Source organism: Catharus ustulatus, chromosome 5 (assembly GCF_009819885.2).
Source record: "Catharus ustulatus isolate bCatUst1 chromosome 5, bCatUst1.pri.v2, whole genome shotgun sequence".
Lineage (NCBI taxonomy): Eukaryota > Metazoa > Chordata > Aves > Passeriformes > Turdidae > Catharus > Catharus ustulatus.
Genome location: NC_046225.1, coordinates 22,208,907 through 22,233,075, shown reverse-complemented (window position 1 = coordinate 22,233,075; position 24,169 = coordinate 22,208,907). Strand labels below are relative to the sequence as shown.

At 42.1% G+C, this 24,169-nt stretch overlaps 1 protein-coding gene across 1 annotated transcript in view; it reads left to right on the top strand.

Moving 5' to 3' along the window:
- The window catches only part of EMCN (endomucin), a 55,310-nt gene extending 38,659 nt beyond the window's left edge, over window positions 1-16,651 (top strand). The window contains exons 8-12 of the mRNA XM_033061335.2: window positions 278-373; window positions 2,031-2,055; window positions 3,050-3,111; window positions 13,633-13,695; window positions 14,937-16,651. Coding sequence (XP_032917226.1) covers window positions 278-373; window positions 2,031-2,055; window positions 3,050-3,111; window positions 13,633-13,691 — 242 coding nt within the window. The 3' untranslated portion in view covers window positions 13,692-13,695; window positions 14,937-16,651. The remainder of the gene's footprint in view (window positions 1-277; window positions 374-2,030; window positions 2,056-3,049; window positions 3,112-13,632; window positions 13,696-14,936) is intronic.
- Window positions 16,652-24,169: the final 7,518 nt, after the last annotated feature.

Here is a 24,169-nt window from a genome sequence, read left to right as displayed (position 1 = left end):
AAACCAGTTCCACAGGGCAGCATAAGTGTCAGGGAAGGAGTAAGGGTGGAAGAAGAAAGAAACCTAAGTCTTTCCTCCACAAAGCATCCAAGCTTGAGGCTCAGTGGTTGCAGGAAGAATAACAGGAGCCCTAGGTTACCCTCTCCAGAGAAATGGGTGATCTTTGGTGAAGTGGAGCTGGAGATGACTCTCACCTTAGTGTACCTGCAAGTACCTATACACAGAGGCAATGTAAGTCAGAGGCAGCAGCCAAAATTATGTTCTCCCTCTTTTGCAGATATTATCTTGCCAGTTGTCATCACCCTGATAGTCATTACCCTCTCTGTCTTCTCACTGGTGGCTTTGTACAAAATGTGCCAGAAGAAAACTCCAGGTATTTGGTTTGCTTTCTCTGCAGGGGTGGAAATAAATGTGCTTTTTATTAATAAAAGATCTTTTTTGGATTACCTTAACCATCACCGTTGAAGTGGTCTAATGGGAAAGCTTTTTGTATTTTGTGTTTAGTGTAAAGTGGGAAACTAACACTTCATTTTCAAAATCAGTAGGAAGACCAGAGTGAGCAAAAATTATTTTTGGAGAATATAGAATGCTGTAAAGCTTTTTGTTCGTGCTTTTGCAGCTACAAAGAGCTAACAAACACCTGTGCTTACACAAACAATCAGATAAAAATAGACAGTGAAAACTAAATTTGAAGATATTCAACAAAATCACTTTATCTATTTTATCTTTCTTCTAGATACAGGCAAAGAAAGATCAGTGTTTTCTTTGGTGATATACCTGATACATACACACACACATGTACATGATGTATGAGTAGAATTTTACAGTTACAGTATAATCTGCATAGAGCATAATCCCTGAGCAAACAGTATTTTCAGAAATAGTCATTTTGACAGAGCAGCTTAAGTCAGTATCTGTTTCTCTGCTGTCCATTAAATACTTAGGATAATGGGTTATAGTTCCATTAAAGTCCATTTGCCACATGTTTCAGGGCTGCCCAAGTAGGCCACAGGTAAGTGTAAATTTCCATTAAGTGAAAACCCAGATCTGAATCCAGGCTGTGGTTTTTCTGTCCCTGTGAGCTGGCATGAATTGGGAGACCTGTGCAGAACTGTGAAATCACCAGGCCTTGGAAATACAAAATCACAACAGGATGTTGAAGCTGTAAACCAAGACAAACAGTGTGTCACAACCAATTTAGCCAATGACATGGAAAAACAGACCCAGATAAACAGAGGAAGGTGTACTCCTTACTTAGGAAATTACTGAATATTCAGAGTCAAGCGATAAAGACTTGAGATGAAGAACATTTCCTTACCAGCCTCCCCTATGCACAAATATCATCAGGTATTGTATTAGCAAATTCATTTGGAAGATGGATATCTGTAGTGCTTCCTGTAGGATTTGCCCAGATCTATCCTTTGCACTTCCCCTGTGCTTGGTGCTATGGAGTTGGCTCCATGTCTCTGATGTAACCCCCGGCCCCTTCCATGTGCCCACACTGCACATAAGCATAAAATAAATACATTCAGCATATGATTCATTTTGGAGACAAACCTGTTCCTCATGGATGGGGATGACAAACTCTGTTATCAGATGTCATGCCAGGCTGTAGCCCCAGGGGGTACAGTCTCAGGAATACCCTTATTCCCTCAGTCCCCTTACTCTGTGTCTTTTAGCTCAGTTGTTGTGTACTTGAGAGCCATCACATGCTCACATCTTCTATGCCAGCTACTCAGGGATTTGAGAACTGCAAGGGAGAAACCTGCTTCTGTTGTGCTCTTGGACAAGTCAAATGTCATTCTCCCTGCTTTCCAGAAGTGTTAGTACAAGCAACATCAGTTCACTTCCGCAGATGACCAGAAAAATAACAATTATTATTCAAGCCGTTTGATTGTGCTTATGAACTTAATGCAATATTGCAAAATTGCAACTGAGCCTTCTGCCAGCAGCTGCCTTAGCCATGTCTAAATGTTTGGGGTTTGAATTCCAGCAATCAAAATTATATTTAACTTTTTTTCTTCTTCCAGAGAGACAAGAGAATGGTGCTGAACAGTAGGTTGAATCCTTTTCTTTGCTTTGAGATGTATCACAGGGCACTTGTAAATGTAGCAGATTTTGCATAGGATTTTCTTTGATCTTTCTCTGTTTAAATATAGTAATCAGTTGCCACCCCCAAAGAGAAATATCCCATTGAAAGTGCTGCACTTGCAGTTATTGTAGACCTGTATGCATGATAAGCAGCTGTTTCAGAAAGGATAGAAATATGGTGTCTCTCAACTGTTTTGCAATTGAGCCTTTTGGAAGGGATAAATATCTTATGCTCTGCCACAGGACTCATTGCCTGGTCTTTTTTTCTCCCCACTTTTTGCCCCATTGATCCCTGTCTTCTACCCCTGCATCTTTTCCCACCCCCCTTCTTTTGTTCATGTTTTCTCTCTTTTCAATGTGTTTCCTTTTTATTCTGGATTATTTATACGTGTATTTCTCGTGTTCCCCATTATGTCATGTTCCTCTGTTCCATCTTGTTTCCACTAGACCATTTGCATAGGCTCAGTTGAAATAGTAGTGGCATAAGGAGTGTGAGGAGATGGAAACTCAGAAAGAGCCATTGAAAGGTACAAACTAAAGATCATTGGGCCTGGCAGTGGCCACTTGTATGACCAAAAGCAACATTTAGGCTGCTAATTTACTTGGTAGCCCTGACTCCCTGGACATCTGAAGTGGTCCTTCTTTGCAATTCAACATGGCTAAAAGGCTTGCATTGACAGAGAAAGTATTACTCCTTTTCCCCCAGATGTACCTCTTCTGTCAAGTCCTAGATTAAACCTGGAATTATGGAACTTGATTTATTACGTATTTTTAGAGAAAGGTATTTTCAGGGATGTTGGTATATAGTATTTTCTGCCACCTGACCCCATGCAAAGCCCATTTTAAGCCTGTCAGTTTAGACTGGAGTAGATGCTGCCTCCTCAGGACCAAAATTAAGAGTTTTGTTTGGATGACCAGCATGTGTGCTGACTGCTTAAATGTTTTCTGATTTCAACAGAGCCCAGTCAGATAAAGAAGGAGTCAAACTTCTTTCTGTGAAGACAACTTCTCCTGAGACTGGTGAGTGTTTCCTTTGTGGGTATGTCTGTTTCCCTGTCTGAGCTCAGAGAAGAGCAATTTTTGGGATGTTTTTCCAATAGCAAACCCGTTTTCAGTTCATGTCAGGTCAAAGTTACTGCAAACAATTCTTCTACAGAGCAAATCCCCAGACTGGGATCCTGTAGAGCTGCAGTTCAACTGTACCGTGTGTGCTGTCAGTATTTGGAAGTGAAAAGTATGACTGGTTTAGGAAAATATTTTATTTAAATCATTGATGGTAAGCAATCTAGCTAGAGCTGTTCAGGATAGCAGTGATCATGGTGTTTATCAGACGGGTCTGGTTGTACAAGGAAGTTTGAAGACTGGTGATGTCAGAAGCACGGAATATTCTGAATTGGAATAGACCCCCAGGTGAACTTAAGTGAATGGCCCATGTGAAGATCCATCCCAGAGTCTTGGTGTTGTTAGTACCGTGCTCCAACCAACTGAGCTAATATCCCAGGGATGAAGAAGTTTGGGGATCAGTGCTGTATGTAATCAGGCTTTTGTTGGAGCTGGTGTCAGCAGTGTTCAGTCAGCCCATACGCAGTCACCCTTTGCATTCAAAACCCTACTCCCATTGCAAATCCCTGTCCTGTGCTTCAGGGTCTTACAAAGTCTGTGGTAATAAAGCCTAAAGAAACAAAGATTACTGATAATATGCGCAAAAGAAAGAAAAAATCTCAAAGCAAAGAGATGGATGCAGTTACAAGTTCTGCAAAGAAATGGAGGGGCACAAAATAGGACTGAGGCAGAACAGAATTCTGACTAATCAATCAAAACCCCTAAATTTCTCACAGTAGAGCTAGTTGTGGTGAAACTTCACACCTTCACCCAATGCTTTCTCAGTCATTTAGGTCCCACCTCATCTGCAAAAGTCCTTCCAGTAAAAGTCTCTTACTTTCTACTTTTTAGCAATAATACTGTTTTTTTTGTTTTTAAGCTTTTTGGCCCTCTATTTCTCCTACTGACATTTCTGAGGCTGACCAATAGCTGCTCTCTCCTTTTGTCCAAATCCTTGGGAAGTCCTCTGAGATACAGCACTCAATCTGAACTATCCTCTGCTTGCTACAGAGGCACAGTTTGCACTCTCTAGGCTTCTCTGCAACTTCCTGAAGCTTTTGTGCAATTCTACAGACCCACAGGGCATCTCTGGCAACCCTTGCTGCAAACCAGAGTTCTGCAAGGTTCCCATGGCTAAAGAGGGACAGGAAGGGTCTGCTCCATCACAGGACATGTAATTCTGTCCCACTGCTGCTGGGTAAAGGCATACTACACTTTGGCACTTTAGAGGCTGCACTTCAGAATTTTAGGATTTTGGATTTTTTTTTTTTAAGAGTATGTCTTTGGGAATGAACTTCTGGATTTATTTTGAATATGGAGTTGAGCAAATGTTTTCTTAAAATTGTACTCTTTTTTGGAGCTGAATGAAGTTAGAAATTAATTAATGGACATTTTTTATTGATTTTGCCCTCATGCCATTTCAAAACCAAAGTGAATTCATTGACAGTAGCAGAACTGTTTGTGGTTTACAGCAGTGTATATGGGAAAAGACCCAGGCTCACATTTCTTTTCCCCCTACAAGATGAGCTCTGTTGCCTGTTAAATAGCTACTGGTTCAGCAAATATCTGATCATCTTCCATCCAGTTATTCTTTTTTACTGAACTATGATGTGTGAATGCTATAATTAGAAGGTTTGAGTCATAACCACTTAGAAGACAAGATTCTTGCCCTCTTCTCATTAATGCAATTCATATTTAAACCAGCTGCCATTTTCTCTTGAATTCTCACATCGTTACATGTTTCAAAATTAAACATGCTTTCACAGAAATGGAAGTCCTGCTTTTGCCTAGGTTTTTAGAATCACTTCTTAAATTTAAAGCACTCTAGCAGAGGGGTCTGTTTCTTCCAGAAATATTTGTCACTTATACAGGTATTTTAAATATGTTAGGATGTCTCCCCATTTGAATCAGATTTACTTGCTTTATTAAAAGCTCAGGCATAAAGGCAAATGTTTCTCATGGTATAGGCACAAAAACTGCCTGACTCATGGGCCTTCTCAAACTACTGACAACAATTGCCCTGTCTAAAACTTCTTTACAAGTGTTCTTTTTCCTTGGTCCAACTATTTAGAAAGTGTATCTTGTGGCTGTCTCTGCACGTACCAACAAAACTACAAAAAGTTGTGAGTAGAAAGACTGAAACTAGGAAGATCTAAAGAGCAGCTTTAAATTCACGGGCAGGGCTACACCATCCTCTCACTATCAATAGGCAGCTCTTCCCTTAGGTCAAGCATAGCTACAGTGAAGTTCTGCTTTGATATGTATTCAAATTGAGCTTCATGAGAAATATACATTATATTTTGTTTTTTAGTTTTTGCTTTTCATTCCAAACAGAATACTTTGAGTTTGTAAAATTTTGTGAAATACATGCAGGACAAATAACCTACAAACTGTTCAAGCAAGCAACCTAGAAAGACCCTGTGTCATAGATCTTGATCGAAGATTATGGTGAGTTTAATTTTGCCTTCTTTTATCTGTATAAAAACCATGCCAGCTGCACATAGTTGAGAGATATGTATGTGTCCAGAGGGCTGTTTATCCCATCTGCCCTGGACATCTATCTTGAGCTGGAATGGGCTAACATGTGGCAGTCCATTGACTCCTGAAAGATCCTATTTTAGGACTTCTAAAATTAGATTGTGAATTTGAAATGAAAGAAAAAGGAAAGACTCCTTTTTCACAGGTACAGCTGAATTATTTTTAATCAAGAATATTATTTCAAATGCCTACAATTAATGTGAAAGAATACAGGAAAAGAATAATTTTCAATTAAGTCTGGACTAAAGTAATGTTTTTTAATGGAGTATTGTCATCAGGAACACTAGGTAAAATGGAGCTTTAATATTGTAATTTTTTATAACTCTTCTTAGAAAGATGGAATTGCTAGCGGCTTTGAGCTCTAAGGCACAACTGGTGTAGAATGGATGTAAAGTATAAAACCAGGGAAAACTAAACTAGAATCAGTAAATTTTTCATGCGTATTTGTCAGTGAACTGCAACACCTGACGCAAGATAAGTGCCTGTTCTTGCATCTTACTTGAAAACTCAACTTGGATAAAAATTGTCTCAGAAGGTTTACACTAATGTACAAATGCAGGACTTATGGCAGCCATTACATGTTGACAGTACAGGCAAATTTAGAGTGGCTCTCCCTAGGGAGAATAAATGGTCTTTTACAATACAGCATTCTAGAAAATCTACCAGCAAAAATATTAATTTGAGTTTCAACATAGCCCACAGAGCTGCACACTTAACTTGTCAGTGATAGTTATATTTCCTGAGAACATAAGATGAAGGGTTTTACTTGATGACTAAGAGATCAATACCATCAGCCATGAGATTTAAAGTATTGCCTGTCTCGAAAACAGACCTAAGTTCTTCTGTAAGGGTTATTGTGTATTACTGAAAAACAGCAAAGGTATTGATCACCTTTTTAGGACTCATGAAAAATGTTGAGGGATGAAAATTTCTCAGTTACAGAAAGACTGGTGAATAGAAATTTGGGTATGGCTGTTCCATACAGGTGTATGATGTCTGATAGAAGCATTGATACCTGAGTAATGACTTCAGAATTTTCTTTTATGGCCTTTGCCTGGAATAACTATTCTAGAGACGGTAAAATATATGGAAGGCCTTTTAAGTAGAAACACACCAGTTCAATATTCAATGGAAAGTCTTATAGGAATGTGCAGGTGATGTAATATTTCAGACATGTTAGGTATAATCCTGGCGCCTAAGCATAAGCTGATCCAATAAAGCATGATTTATAACCAGATTGAGCTGTTTTGAGGTCAAAGGGTAGGATATGATTTACTTGGCTTGTAGAGACATCGCCTGTTCTGCACTGAATTTGCTGAAAGGGTGTTAAATGTGTCAGAGCTGTGGTAGATCAGATTTTGGTGAGGCACCTGAAATGGAAAGTGACTGGAAAAGGATTTGTGGCACATGTCTGCATTAGTGCTTCCCAAGATGCCCACTGTGGACAAAAAAATGAAAATTCCAGTGATGTTACTAAACAGAGATGGGAAAATGTATCAGGCAAAGATGGATATTTGGGAGACACCTGTTCCATTGGTAACCCCTTTAACTTACTTAACTGGAGAAGGAGATCAGTTAATACCTAGAGGTGCTCTCTGATGGCAATGCAATGCAAAGATAGCATGAACCAAGGAAGCGGGATAACGTTCATTCTCCATATGCTCCACATCTCTTCCAAAAGCTGCTGCTGTTCAACAGTAATGATGGCCTTAGGGCCATTACCTGCTGCTTTAGCTGAATGTACCTCAAGACAACCCACTGCAGTTCTAGGGCTTGCACATGGAAAATCCATGTGAAATAGTGTGGTTAGATGACAGTGAAACAGTGAAACAGTGTGGTCAGATGACAATGTCTTCAGCACTGCTTTCCATAACCCTCCAAGTCCTGAGACTAATTGTTTGGCCTCACTCATCAAACCATAGATGTGGTTTTAGTACTATGGGATAAATCAGGAGCTGGTGCAGACCTTGTTTCCTGTTGTGCTGAGTACGTCTGAGCATGGGCATTTAAGCATTTAAGAAGGTAAGAAAAGAAGTCTTTGGGGTTTACCTCATTAGGAACCCAACTCAGGGAAATTTACCCCTGCAAAGGGGCATGACTCCTTAGTGGGCCATGAGGTTTCTAACATGCATTAAGACTTTGGCTGCTTTCTCACTATGTCTAGGATCTATATGGATGTCTCTAGGAGCAGGTGAAGAATCTGAGTCACTCTGTCAAAGGAAATTCCCTTCCATCTCCCACTTCCTTGCAAGATAAGCAGTGTAGGTCAGTGAAGAGCAGTCCGCTGGCTTAGGAGTTGTAAGAGCGGGTGCTCCTGTTAATGTAGGATATGATATTGATTATTTCTGTTTCCTAGTCTGAGGTGTGGTTTCAGGGTCTTATGTTTTTTCCCCTGCACAAAGAACACCTAGAAGCTGCTTTATAGAAAAGGGTCCCCTTGCAACAGAGAAAGATATCAAGTACCTCCTTCCCTCTCCTTTTCTTTCTCATTTGCTGATGGTCTATTTTTTTAACCTTGTATTGGATAATAGCCTGAAGTTATGTTTCTTTCTTCACAGGAACCGTAGAATAAACTTTCTTAGCTTGTGGTTTGGCTCTGTTTGTGTTTACTCGCACCAAAAAGTTCTGACTGCACACACATCCAGCTGAAACTTTTGGACAAAACTGTTGTCAAAAACATAGTCAGACTGTAGTCAAAATAGCATATGTTTCCTTCTGTATTTCTAATTTGGTTTGAGAGCTGTGCATATATGCAGGGTTTTTTCAAGCAGTCTCTTACATTCAGCCTGCAAAGGGTCAGGTGATGTTTTCCACTGTGAAGCATTTGCTGACTTTCCAGCCTGCAGTTTTCTGAGATGCTCCTCCTGGGGGAGCCACCTCCTGCCCTTTGCTGCCCATTCACCAGCAATTGCCTTCCTGTCCTTCACCTGAATGTTTCCACACACCCTCTCTCTGCCACGGTGGATTGTTCAGATCCTTCTGGCATACTGACAGTGGTGAGGAGCAGTTTGCAGGAAAATGGTGAAGTGTGTGGCCGGGGAGCTGCAGCATATTGCAGGTGCTGGACCCTCTGGCCCACAGCAAACCCAGCCACTGGTTCCCACTTACTGCTGTTCTCCATCATTCTTTCAGTTCAACATGGTAAAAATAGGCATTTTGATTCCTGTGTCTGCAGAGGTAGTTTTATAAAAGATAGGCTTCTGCAATCAGATTTTATTAAAAGCTTGCATTAATTGTTTGCTCCAAATCTGATTGCCACTTAAAAGCAATTTCTCAGCAGCAGATATTACAGTGAAATAACAGCACAACTAATTTTTTCTTGCAATGTAATCTGAGATGCAGTACAACCTATTTTTTATGTGAAGGACTGTTTTTATATCCTTTTTCTTCCTGCTTTCCCAGTAATGTCAGAGGGCTTTAGCCAGGTCAAAGATTTTTTTGTACTCATAGTACTCAGTCTGTACTCCCTTTTGTGTCATGATATTCTGCAGTGTATGTGTATTCTGAATAATATATTCAGATTCTGAATCAAATGTGGAGGGGCAGGAGGAGAGGGAAAATTGCAGTGAGATTAATACAATATTCTTCCACTACGGTGAGACAAAGAAATGTTTGTTTCAGAGCTTCAAAACTGACCTTATTGCAATCTGTAATTTCAACTGATTGTACCCATTACTTATTCACATACATTGGCATCAGAATGCAACATTAATGGTTGGAAATGAGTACATTTTCAAGTGAAAAATCAAAATAAATACTGCACAAGTGAAATTTTAATCAGGAACATTTAGGAGCATCTCCTAACACAATTAGGAGCATCTTCACTGCAGCACTATTTCTTTTCTGGTTATCTTTCAGCTTGGAAGAGCCCTCAGTAGCTGTGTATTAAGTCTTCTTTCCATGCACTTAAAACAAATATGTTGAAGGATGAGGATTTATGAGTACAATTTTTTTTTTCTTGTACATCTTCATTGTCTTTATCCTTTTGAACCATGACCATCTTTTAGAGGAGGAAGAGTGCAGGATCAGGCCCAGTGCCTACACTACCAGTTTCTTTGGGTGGATCAGTGACCAAGGCTCTGGCAGAAGCGTTCAGAGGGTGCCATGTGGAGGCTGTGTGTATGAAGAACCACTGCTGTATTATGGAAGTTGTTAGAGCACCACCTCCTTTAGCATTGAGGCTAAGAAACACTCAGCTGAGCCAGCTGTACTGGCTGGGATCATCCTGGATCTCTGTATCCTCAAATCTAGTTGCAGAGGATTTGTTAGAGGGTGGATCTCATGAGGTGAAAGGAATTGTGACAAACAAGGAAGTAGTGTCCTACACCATGGTCTTCCAGCAGCCTGTGGCTTGGAGGCGTCCTTAACCAGGCTTTTTATCCCTGGTGTTTCATACTTTTCATACTTTTAAGTGGCTTTTAATTCCACAAATTTATCTTGTTTGCTGTGGTATCTGCAGCAATAACCCTGACAATTTAACTACAGATCTGTCTGTTATATGACAGTAATAGTTGGAGACTTTATTATGCCTCTGTCTTTGTTTTTGCATTCCAATTTCAGACAAAAATCAACAAACAGGTGCAACACTGCAGGAAGAGTGGGAGAGTAAAGGCAAGCTTTGCAAGTCAACTAAAACTTCCATGTCAGTATCTGATTTCATTTCCCAAATACTCTGCCCAAGGCCTCTTTCTCAAACTCTGCATAATTTCTTTCAGTTTTTCTAGAAGTGTGTGATATATATGAGGTTGGCTTCTCACTGCCCTCTGCCAATCTATCGGAGCCTACAACTCCTCCTCCATCAGGAAAGGTGTCACATGGCAGGACCACAGGTAAAGGGAGTCATATGCTTGCAGCTGTGCAGTTGGTAGCACTTTAACTGCAACAGAAGCTTTCTTCCAGATCCCTTCATCTCCCATTTTCTGAGGCCACTCACTTACTTTTCAAGGCAGACAAATGTACAATGAATTTTCAACCCATTATCAGAAAGTTATTGCCATAATAGCCATCAAATTGGTTCAATACCTTAAGCAAGATACTTAATACCTATATAGTGAGAAGCTGATGGTTCAAGTTTCTCCTGATACTTTCCATCTCCTGATGCATAACACTAGAATTTGTATGTCATCCTTCTCTAAATGCATAATCCAGAGTAAATAAAATCCCAGTTTTTCACTGATGATGTTGCGCATCAGTTTTGCTCTTGTTGGTATATTTTGTGGAACTATACCCTTTCTCTTTCAAGGATGGCTTCAGGTGGCGCCAAGGGAGTTTAGATTGGATATAAGGGAAAATTTCTTCACAAAAAGGGCTGTTAGGCATTGGAACAGTCTTTCTAGGGCAATTGCAGAGTCATCATTACTGGAAGCATTCAAAAAATGTGTGGATGAGGCACTTGAGGACATGGTTTAGTGGTGAACATGGAGAGGTTGCTGGGCTAACAGTTAGACTTGATGATCTTAAACTATGGGTATTTTCCATACTCAATAGTTCTATGATCCTGTGACAGCCTTCAAAGGATCCAGGTAATGTATCTTGACTGGTTGAGCACTTCCATTGCATCCTTTACTTTCTCAATCAGCAAAAATTCAGTGTGAAATAATTTTTTCAATCTATTAAAATGCCATCTGTTCTGACAAACTACTGAGCACAAGCATTTGTCTTTCATTTCCCTTATGGGAAGCAAGGCTTAGTCCATTTGTTTTGGTGGGTCATGGTTTGGGGACAAGTTTGGGTTTTTGTCAGTCTTGGAACCTATTTGTGTCAGTTAAGGCTGTTTTGAGATCAATATAAATGTCTTCTTACTTGCAGCTAACCTGAATGTTCTTCTTGGTTTGCCCTTTGAGTTGCAATTGCATGTTTAGCAGAATATCAAACAGCTGAACCATTGAACTCCAAAATTGATCTGGACACCTCTCTGTGCAGTCTCCAGGTGTACTGCAGCCCTGTGTCTAAACCTATCCACTACCCTTTTATCTCTTGAACAAAGAGCATCTGTGACCACTTCTATAGTGTATAATCATTGTCTCTTCATCACTGAATTGTTGACTGCCACTAATGATTACAGACCTTACAATGCAAATATCTTCAGGCATATTTGCAGTCATGGAATAGCCATGACTTGCTTTTGTTTCACAAGGCTTGCAGGCTTCTGCCCTCTTGGAAGTGCAGCGGGGAAGCAATGTAGAACGTCCCTGCCTGCATCCATCCCTCGCCAGACACTGATACTGCCCAGGCAATAGCTGGGGGGCAGTTCACTGTTCCAGGGAAAGAGTATAGCACCAGGAAATCTGGATAGGGCATGAGTGCCTGTGTGCTACGGTCTCAGAGTCTGCAGAAAAGCAGAGTCACCCCTCTGGGCTGGCCACCACCACTGTGGGCAGGACCTGCCAAGCACCCTGCCTTCTGCAGCCAGTGCTGCTCCCCCACTCTGTGCTCCATGGTCAGACCATGGTCATCCATGGTCTGTTGGCACAAATGGGATGTTATCCAGGGAGCTACATTACTCTGGAGCCTGCCCTTAGATGTGTTATTTTCCTGGGGTGCTTCCAAGTACATCGATCTGCAGAACAACCAGCTGAGAATGGAACTGATAACAAAGTACTGATATTACTACTATTGGATATTATCTTCAGCATGGCAATATATTTCAAAATTAATTTCTGCAACACCTTCTTTTTTAAACAGTTTTGCCAAGTTCTCTCTTCTGTCCCCTATTTAATCTTCAATTTCTGTATATTAAACAAGGAAAGTAGAAACGTGCAGAAGGAAAAATGAAAATAAACTAAAAAAGAAATGAGAGTTCTTGAAAATTTAATTCCTTTGCTAGTATAAAACTGTTCAGTATTTGAACTGGTTCACTTTATTTTAGCTTTTCAGTACAAGATCTTTATCTAATTAAAACGTTTCACCTACCAAAAATAAGTCTTGTTAAGATGTTCCAGGTTTTTCCTAGCAGAAACTTGTGCTTTCCTTTGCTCTACTTGAAACTTGACATGGTAAGAGCTTCTGAACCCCTATCTTAGCAACACTTCAAAATTATTTTACAATACTTATTTTTCCACAATTGAACACTTGGGAAGTGAACACCTTTCCAGCACACTACTGTTGAACAGTTTTCCGCAGGTACCAAGTCTTCTACTCATCTCCAAAAAGCTGAGTAAATTAGAGAGCCTTTTTCTGCTGTGAAGAAAAGCTATCTGAAAACTATTGATAAGTCTTTTCCATTCTCTTCAGGAGTGCAACTATTTAATTTGACTGCTAATTATTTAAATGTCTAATCAGTGAATTTTTTATAATCCTAATTTGTATTACAATTTGCAGCCCTAGGCCATTGATCATTGGTAGCTTTTTAATACATACTCACTTCTTCTGGAATGTTATACATCACTTCCTTGCCTCTCATGTGGGCATGAGGAATTAAATTGTCTCCTGCAGGTGAGCAGGGAGGCCTGTTTCCAGGTGGCTCTGGATTCTCCAGGGAAGGAATATTGAGGACTGTATGAAGTTCTTAAATGTTCGTCCTTCTACTTTGGAGGAACTGAGCTGATGTTGGTGTTACTGGCAAAAATTAATTTTATAGTTCTGTCTTCTTATTTTTATAATTCAATATTCTAATCATAGCCATAAATTAATTAAAGTCTACTCTTCAACCCCCATGAGAACTGCCTTGGAAAATATTTTGTGGTAGCAACCCATCATTTATGAGCAAATCACAGGGCAAATACTCTATAACAGGAAGAGTGGTAAAAATCTATTGTGTGGACTGTTTTTTCTGTTAAGTAAATCTGACAAGGAGACTAGCTAGTTTGTACTCTGGTCAGTGATGTGTTTCTGCTAGACTCATTTCCATGTTTATCTGTCTTTCCATGTTTATCTGATGCAAATGTATTTTCTGTTTGTTAGGAGAGCACTCATCTCATGGGAAGAATAAAACTCGGCAATTCTTCACATCTCAGCAATAAATATGTAAGTTTATAGCCTTTGTTTTCTATCCTGTAACATTAATGTTTGTTAGTCCCTTTAATACTTTTTAGTCTCGGCATTGTGCCATGTAACTAAAAAAAAGGGTTAAAAATGTAAACCAAAATGAGAAATTACTTTAGTTGGCAGCAGCCTCAAGGAAAAATGGCTTAAACAAAGCTCAGCTGGAGCACCCCATTGTGACCAGATTCACAGGCAAACTGGGGGGCTGAAGAAGCGAAGCTGCCAGCTAACAGAGACAAACAATTATAGAAAAGAGCATGTGACTTTAACTGTTCAGCATTTCCTGCATGTAAACTCCCGGGTGAATTTTCTTTATGTTTGTGTGAGAAATAATAGATTTTTAAGAGCAGATACCTATATAAAAAAAAGAAATTTGGTACCCAGAACTTTTATACTCCTTTTTTTTTTTTTTGGCATGAAAAATCTGAATCTTTTTCACTTCATGCCATCACTTTAATTGAGGTAGTTTATTATGGCTTGAAATCCTTGGTGTTTAATATACATAGCAAATGTTAGGTAGTATTTTTATGTGTGAGAGGGCAGAGACCATCTGAGCATCTCTGAAACCCATTTTTTTAGGTGCTGCATTTTCCTTCATGTATGAAGCTTTCTCAGGCAGAATATCCACTTCCCATGGAGCTGCTTCTCTCATTTGTGGAGAGCTGTGGTCCTTTGCTGAGGATGGGAGAAGGAAGCAGCTCTGGAAGGGCCTTGTGTGACCAGGGTAGAGCAGGAGGCAGGGGACATGGATGTCCTGAGGAACTGGGTGTCACAGCATGCATGGGATGGACTCTGTAACAGAGGCTCTGGCAAAGCCCAGCCTCCCATCAGCACTGTAGAACAAAGCCTCTCTAGAATGGGTCCCATCCCCCTCCACTGAGAAAAATCTGGTTGACCAGAAATGTGAGGAACATCTTTGATGGTTTTGACCCATTCTCATTTCCCCTACGTAGAAACCAAGCTTTCCTGATGCCAATAGTAAGGACAAAATTACCTCCTTTGTTCCTTGAATTAGAGCAGCAGAATACAGTTTTGCCTACATTCCTGAAAACCTAGAGATAGTTCAATTTGTGTGGATCCAGGACAAGGGCCTGGACAATGAATTTAATCCTTATTGTCTATCCCATATTGCATTTATTCTGTCTCTTCCATTTTAGCTTACCCTTATGTTCCTGGACAACCTTACCTGGAATAATAATTTTGAGATACTCTTGTCATTTCAGATGTGAAGCAGCCTGTTTTATCACAATATGCAGGAACATCTCACAAAAGTTGTGTTTCAATGGGAAATGAGGAGAAGTTGAAGCTTTTTACCATCAGGACACTTGTGTTAATGACTAGGCTTTGACTTCTAAATATCAAGCATCTCTTTTCCCTTCTGGAATGACATGTAATTTTTTTGATGGCTTAATTACTTGTATATCATGTATATTTATTATTTTCACATATAGTAAAAGCAGGGAAACAAGGTTGAAGAGAATGTAAAAACAAGAAGGATGAAGATAATGTAAAAACTTGCATTTGATGTTTGCATAGTAGCTACTGAAAATGTTTTCTGCACACACGGGAAGGAATATGTCAGCATATTTTGTTGAATTTATGGTAGCTATGGATCTTTTAATTGTATGTAGCAGAATACAAATGCCTGGACCCTGAAACGGGACTGGGCAAACAGCCACTATGAAAATTAATTCAGTGATTTGCATGAGACTCCTCGCTGTAGCACATGCTTTGCTTGTCACAAATGTTTACAGGGTGGGATACCTAGCTGAGATGCTGAAGTGTGGGCTTCTTTTCTGTGAAGGGAGGAATATACCTTGCACTGAGGCTCTTTGAAATTCTGTAAATTACTGAATATAATCCTTGCAATGTAGCAGGCAATAGTTGGTTTTCACCTTGGCTAATTGCATTATGTGTGCTACAAATATGACTCCCATATAGCCTGGGGCACACAGTGGGAATCGGCAAGGTAAGCAGTTTCAGAGATGAACCTTCTTCCCTGTGGTCTGAGTAAAGCATGAGATTCCTGTGGGTTACTGAATAACTCTGGAAGTTCAAAGAGTGTTTCAAGTGCTAATTACAGACACTCTTAATTTGTACAGAGCTGGCAGTTCCAAAATATCAAGTAGTGCTTCTACCTGCATGTACCCTACATTTCTAGAACTATAAATGTTTGAAAGTTATATTACTGTGAGCATCTGCTCAGTCTCAATCCACTGACTGTAGCATTCCAAGAATTACCTTTTTTTTTTTAATTGTGAAATAGAAAGAAGACAACTGACTAAGTGCAGGACCAAGATCCAGGACAATCATCTAAGTTTTGATACTTACTGATACAATGCTTTTAAGGAACTTTTCAATTTCCTTCTCTGAAATATTATAACTTTGGTGAGAGATTGAGCAGATTTATTAGTTCATGTCTATAGACAATTCTGAAAAGTGTTAATTTCCCTATGCTTGGCCCTTGCTCTTACTTTCATTTTGGTGGGTCTGATGATCTTCTTTCTTGGTGGCACCATGAGAGACTTTTGGTGAAGCTCGACAACAGATGGAAAACAAACAAGTGTCCATGGTGCAGCTGAACTTGTGGTTCATTCAGGTATTTTTGGATCACTTGTGTTCCTCAGGAGCAGAGAAGTCTTGGATGTCTACTTTGGAAAAGTCAGGCCATTTAAAATATGCTAGTTGGCATCTGCAACTATTCTGGTTCCTGATTGATGAGGTTTCCTTCAAAAGAAGTAGTCATTGTGGATTTTCATGTCAATTAAAAACCCAAGGTATTTTGTAGTGTGTTGTATCATAGTGAAAGGACAGTAGAGAAAAGCAGAGAAATATTGTGAAATATCTGTTTGTGTTTTTGTGCAAAATCTGTTCAGAAACTACCATGTTGTATCAAGAAAAAGAAAAATTTACTGCCTATTAAAATTTGTTATCTTTATTAAGTAGCTACTCTTTTCTGTTTGCAGAAATGCAATCCATTGCCCATGTCTAGCACAACTATTGTCCATTACTCCACATTCCTGTTTCCCAGAATGAGGTGGACCCTTTATGACAAGCCTGGAGAGCAGACATTAGATATTCTGGGTGTGGTGGTGTCAGGAGCTCCATGAAACCATGCAGAAGGCATGCTGGAGGGGGCATGTGGAAACTCCTCCTCATTACAGTCAGTGATGGGGAGAGGACAGGCCTCTCTGTAAATCCTGATACTGGAGTGAAAAACAAAACAGGGAAGGTGTTTGGGCTCTTCATGATGAGGGGCATGGCAGACAACCAAGCACTCATTGGAAGGCTGGGAAACATCTCCCGAAGAGACTGCGTGTGTATGAAGTAAAAGAGGTGAGTTTAGTGGACAGCATAAATAAGAACCTGAGATCCTCTTAACCCCTGAAATGGGAAACTTGTGGTCAAGGGAGACATATGAACTTCCATTCTTGTTAAGAATCACAAGGGAATTGATGTTTTTATGAAGGAGAGAAGACAGATTTGCTTGAAGGATATCTATAAAGCGCAGAAAGGATTTGGAAGAATATTTTCAAATATTCTTTGGGCGCTTTTCTTCTGCAGAGTTGGAGGTACTGGCATTGCCTTTAATAGGAGGCAAACTATCTGCAGAGACAACTCAGTATTTAAAGAAGTTACAAGCACTGGCTCAGGTAGATGAAAAAGAAATGAAAAATCAATTCAGGTTGTCTGGCTCAACAGCTCCACTGTAATACATGTCTAAAAGAGCCAATAGACTTTTTCTAGTCACTAGTATGGGAAAAAAAACAACCCCAAAAGTTAAAGCTGGTCCTCCACTATGAGGTTTGTCTATATGAGAACACTAGGAAAATGAATCTACATTTGCAAAAGTCTTCTCACCAAAGTTTGACTAAATCTTCTGTGGACAGTCCCATCTAAATTTAATGTTCTTCAACTTCTGTGTCCTGATTTGCTAAAGAAGTGAATTACATCCACTTCACTGTGGAATGAACATGCCCACAGAAATGTAATTAAACTGGATTTGCGTACAGATTAGTTCAGCTCATGAGTTACTTGTTAAACAAGTTTGTAGGTCAAGTGTATGATTCTGATCTACCACAGCAGAGGCACTTCCCTATCAGGCTGCACTGGGACAGGGACAGAAACCTCTCTGCTGCCACAACCATCTTTATTGCTGGCAGTGCTGGCTGAGCCTGTTGTCGTCCCTGTCTTTGCTTCATCTTGAGGGTTGGACTAGACCTTAAAGGTCACTTCCAACCCAAATTATTCTGTGATCTTCTCCTCCCATGGCTTTGCAGGTAGGCAGGATGAAGACTTGCAAGCAGCCTGCTGGTGGCCTACAAGGGACACCCAGCAGGTCCTTCTGGGCCCTGGGGGCCCTGTACCATGGTGGGTAGGTCTGAGGCTGCTCTTCAGGCATCCATAGGTAGCCCTTCATTCCATGGCTGTGTCACTGTGCTGCGTTGTGCTGGGCCTGTTCCCTGAAACAGTGTCCTGCAATTTCAGGGAGTTAAGCTGCACAGTTTAGTCAGTTATTTGAGGTCAAAGCTACTGAGGTGTCACAGCAGGGCAGACCTATCAAGAGCTCTGTTACCCTCACAGGTGGCAGAATTCCAAAGAGAGGAGCAGCAGTCAGGACCTCTGCCTGGCCGAGGGTGAAGCATAAACCCGCCTGTGGGTAGTGCCTCGCTGCCATGCATGGGAGGTGGGGCTTCTGTAGCAGCAATGCCAGTTTTTGGGGCCACATCACGACACTCAAGGGAACAGCACTAAAAAGCACAGCTACAGAGCTCAAAACCACAAAAAAAGCCCCACTAAATAAAACCGGGAAGAAAGAAAGGGCTATGTGGACAAGGAGCATTTCATCTGTTTTCATCTCTGCTTTCCACAGAGCACTTATTTTCTCCAGATTTGGTGCTTTCTGATAGAAAAGCAACTGTGTTACTGTGTTCTTTATTATTATTAACAACTTTCCCCTTTCTCATTACATCAGTAGGACGCTTCCCTAGTCAGGGCTGCTGTTTTTCTAATGAATGTGGCTCATTTGTCTGTTTCCCTCCCTCCCTGCTCTGCTTTTTGTCTGCTTGCTCTTTGGGTAGTAATTTGATGTATTGAGCTCTCACCACCTCCGCTGCCCCTGGGGCTGAAGTTCTGACGATGCTAAACAGTTAAAATGCAATGCAATTACAGGCAGTACAGAACAGCAGAGAATAAGCCAGCAAAAATTCAGTCGTGCATAACACTGTGGAGACTGTGTGGCTGTCAGTCTCCAACTCCAGGAGATAATTTGGGCTTTTTAAGAAGCAATAATTGAGCCTTTTGCATATGCTGTGGTTATGAACTAGTCAAAAGCCTGTTTGCTCTGCACCCTGGAGCACCAGATGGATTGGATAGTCCCTGCAGGTCTTCAGGGGCTGCCAGCTTTACACTTCAAGACTTTTCTAACTCCTGTACTTGTAAGTTATTCTTTTGACAGCTCTTATGCATACAGGCACCTTGTCTGAATTTAGCTGGCAAAGTGAGGAAAGAAGGAAGGGAGGGTGAAGAAGAGCATACCAAAAAATCCACATACCTTGGGGGAGTTCAGAGCCACAGCTGAACTCTGCTGCTTATATTAACCCAGGAAAAAAACATTTGAGGGAGAAAACCCTATCAGACCTTCAGCCCTCAGAGTATGGTAAGTGCTGTGTGCTGCAGGTCAGGCTGGGGCCAGAGGTGTCCCATACCAACCAGTGTGATCACACTCACTTTCAGCCCTATCTTCACAAATCCCATGTGCACGTCTCCAAAGAAGATTCAGTACTAGGAAACTCAACAAAGAGCTGCTACTAGAAAAAAAAGTAACTGGAGGGAGCCTTTTTCCCCTGGGATTTAGCAGCTGGCCGCATTGGAGCACACACCTGATGGAAAGGGCAGAGAGGAGGTGATTCCAGGTATCTGCAGCTGCTCTGCTGGCCATCAGGTCTTTGCATTGGACATGCAAGTCAAATTTCAAAGGTGAGCTACGGAAATGTCTAAATGTTCCCTCCTCACAGACAGAGCCCCTGCTGATGGAAGGGGCAGCAAGAGATAGGCTGGGAGGCAAAGAACCTACTGAGTACAAACCCCTCATCTGCCCAAGGCTTGTTGGGCTTGCTTACCGCACTCTCCCTACATCCCCCCTCACATCTCAAAATCTGTGGGCATTCTTTGCTGACAGGGACAGAAAAGAGTTAATCCTGCTGCACTACAGTTTAGCTCTGCTAAGTGCTCTGCCCGAAGGGCCTGGCCTGCACCTCTGGGAGATGGAGATAAATGGGGCCAGGATGTGAACCACATTGTGCTTTCATGCTGCTTAAGCCAGGTGTTTTAGGAGCCATGTAAAGCTGTTACGCACCTGTGCCAGACTGTGCATGGCCAAGGGGTTGGGAGAGACTCCAGGTGCCTGCCTGCAAATCACCCCAATAATTTCTTTCAAGTGCCACTACTGTGTAATCAACATGGAGATTTTGCCTCACGTACTGACCTCCCTCTCTCCCAAGTAGGTTTCTTACTGTTGGGGCTGCTATTGCACCCTCCTAAATGCTTCCCTTGGCAAAGGATGGAGGCTTTGGGGCATCTTCCATCCTCCAAAAACCTGGATATATTTGGGTGTCCTTCAGTTGGCCAAGCTTATCTTCCAGCTTAGTAGCAGAAAGGCTGAGCAGTGGAAAGAGAGGTTTGCTGGGGGTCTGTGCAGCAGTTCAGTACATTTCAGTTCCTGGTCCTTGGCATGGAACGATGATGGGTCTCACTGAGGGGGGGAAATTATTATTGTCCTGTAGCCATGTTTCTTCCCTTTTGAGAGGTGCTTTAATCTGCTCCCTCATGCAGTCTGCTTTTGCCTCTTCTAAAAGAAACATGGCATTACAAGGGGGAATATATCCATCTCTCTCCAGGCTGTGTCTGCTGCCCTCACACAGCCAGGAAGGTGTCTGCAGGATGAGAAGAGTCCTTTGTGATGGGCAACACCTGACCTCCTCCACACAGCCAGCATCGAGCTCTGCCCCTAAACACAAAAAATCTCCATTTTGAGCTCAGTATTTAAGGTTGGTGCCCAACATCCTGTTCCCAGTGCCCACCCTTGAAACCTGTACAAGATGCAATCGGGAGTGATGCTTACCCCTTCAAACAGTTCCTCACAGCTCATGTTTAGACTTCTTTTAAACAGCATTTTAGCAGTTCTCAGTAACTTTGCTGGCCCAAAGCAGTAGCATGCACAGGACCATAACATAGCCAAGGTTATGGAATTCTCATCCCTGGATAGAGAAATGTGGAATGAGAAGCATAAACAGGAGCTGGGCAGGTAGGGAGAGGTCAGTCTGCTGTGTTGTGCAGTGTCTTGGGAGCAAAGGTAAGGGGTGATTTTTGATAAATGAAGAGTACCAGTATGCTGCATTTCTGCTTTCTGGGCTTTCAAAGCTTTTTTTTTCCTATGCCTACAGATGCCTACAGTGATGGAATGAGCTGTTTGGGGATTGTCCCCCTTAGTGAGGTGTGCACCGTGTACACCTTGGAAGAACTTTCACAGAAGTCATTCCTGTGCTATCTGTAAAACACATTCCTGCCTTTCTCCACGTGGCTTTTTTAAAAACTACCCTTTTCAAGACAGCGGGCTGGGTCACCTGTGGTAATGCTTTGTGCACACACTCAGTTTTCTATCTCCACACGGGTCTTAAATTCAATCCAAAGGAAAGGAGAAGGAATCCTGACACTGAAAAGGTCAGTGAGGTTCCTGCATCGCTGGGGAAAGCAGGTATGAATTTACGTTTCTGTGCATCCTCTGGGAGAATAAAATTAAAGCATGTCACCCTCTATATTTTCCTGAACTGCACCAGGTGATCTGATAATATTGCAGCTGTCTGTGATGGACTGCAAGACAGAGGTGTGGGTCTGAAGAGGTGAGAATGAGCCTTGTTTTCTTGCACTTGAAAAAAAACTTGTTTGAAAAAACTGCCATTTTCTGAGTCTTGCCATGGATTGCAGAATGCAGGTGACTTCTAGATAGAGAAATGTTTGGTTAAAAATATTCCAGATTTTTTTTTATTTGACTCCTTATTAAATGAGGACACAGAAGGTGCTGGTTTACTGTGCCAGTTTTAGGAACAGAATCATTAGGATTCAGCTGCAGTGCAAAGACATCGTACTAACTTTAGCTGAGCCTCAGTCATTAGGCACACATGGTTTCTATTTCCCATAGCTGTGTCTGACATACTAAATTAGTTATTTTACCCCTGTGTGTTGCAAGCAGCAGGAATTAGTATAGAGTATAAACAACATACCTAGTAGAGCAAAATAAGGAAAAGGTAATGACCACAAGAGAAAACAGGAAGAATTTTAAGTATTTGAGGTGGTGGTCAGGGAAGAAAAATCCCTAACTATTATGGATCATTCTCGTGGCTTTTAGAGAACTTTTTCCAATATACCACATGAATACATAGAGTCTTTGTTTTATAAGAGAAAATGAATGACATTATTCCCATGTTACCAAGGGGGAAAATGAGACTGAAAGAGCTTCAGGTTGCCAAGGCATGGCACATGACTGTGGTGGAGACAGGGACAGCAGCCATCCAGGCTCGCACCTGTTTTGTTCTGCAGGTTCATGTGCAGGAAAATACATTTCAGGCCTGAAGTCCTGCAGGGGAAATAGAAACCAAGGGAAGTTGCAAGAGCCACTCATCTTTTGGAGGCTAATATTGCGATAGAGTTAACCCATCCTGGTTTATTTTTTCTTTTTTATTTAAATTTAATTTAACTTCTTCATAATTCACGCCTCCATGGTTTTGTGGCTTACCTAAAGCTGTACGACAGCAGGTGCAATACCAGAGATATTTAGCAGACCATCTTGTTACATCAGCCTCCAAAACTGCCTCTTGCCAACTCAGAGCATCAATGCCTCATCAACTACTCCTGTGCCATTTACTTTCACCCCCATATGAATCCAAACTGGTCTGCTTTTAGCTAAGTGTACTTGCAATTTCCAGCACACCATAGCTAATTGCTAGAGAAGTACTGAAAACTTCTGGAGCAGGTGTAAAACAAGCAAACAAATCAAAGTAGCGCTTTGGATCTGTCCGAAGAAGTAAAACAACATTTTCCCAAATAGACTACAGTAATTTCACAACTATAAGGCGCACCCTTTTGACTAAAATTTTCCCCCGAACTCGGAAGTGCGCCTTATAGTCCGGTGCGCCTTATATAATGTACAAAGTTGTGAAATTCACCAACCCGAAAGTGTGAGCCTGCAACAGTCCCGAGCCGAGAAGAGCCCACCCGGCGGCGGCATCGGGGCTTTGCCGGCGCGGGGGAAAAGCCCGCGGGTGCACGGGGCTCCCGGAGCTGCACGGGGCTGCCGGAGCGGCGCAGGGAGGGATGGAGTGGGCTACCGCAGAAGGTGTGAGCCCCAGCTGCTCCCAGCCGTGCCCGCTCCGAGCTGCAGCCGCTCCGAGCCGCTGCCGCTCCGTGCCACTGCGAGCCGCGCCCACTCTGTGACACCGCAAGCCCCGACCACTCCGTGCCGCCGCGCTTGCTCCATGCCACCGCTAGCCCCGGCCGCTCCGAGCCGTGGCTCACCGCGCCTACTCTGTGCCGCAGCGACCCCTGACCACTCTGTGCCACGGCAAGCCCCGACTGCTCCACGCCACGGCAAGCCCTGACCGCTCTGCGCCGTAGCGAGCCACAACTGCTCCGTGCTGCGGCACGCTGCGCCTCCTCCGTGCCACCGCTAGCCCTGGCTGTTCTGAGCCGCACCCGCTCTGAGACGCTCCGAGCCACACCCGCTCCGTACCACAGCGAGCCACGATCGCTCCGTGCCCCAGCGAGCCCTGACCGCTCCGAGCCGCCCCGAACCACCGACGCCCCAAGCTCCACCTCATCAGCCGGCGCCTGGGGCGGGTGGGAGTGCCGAGACCTGCGCATGGGGGGGGCGCTTGGGACTGCGTTTGAAGGCTATACCAACCTGTTAAAATGTTTCCAATTTGAGCACATGCCAGTAAACTCCACGATCGTGGGATTCCATTACTAATTCATTGCTTTGTTGCGCACGGCACGGATCCTCACTGAAAAAAAAAAGTGCCCCTTATAGTACGGTGCGCCTTATATGATCTACAAAGTTGCGAAATTTGCCGGCTCCCGGGGGGTGCGCCTTATAATCCAGTGTGCCTTATGGTCGTGAAATTACTGTACCTATGAAATCCATAAACAGCAATAGAGAACTAAAGAATTCTTATCCTAAAAACACCTCTTAAAAAGTTGCTTTACAAAAGGAAGCAGTGCTTTTTGCATTGGACGACTTGCAGCAAACTTTTTTCTTTTAATCAAGACAGACTAGAAGTATCAGTGTAAAAAAATAACATTTTTTGTTTGTTTCTCCTTAAGCAGCAAGAGATTTGATGTTCTAATTGCAAATGCACTTAGATGACCCCAGGGTACCCCACTGCAGTGGTGGTGGGTAGGT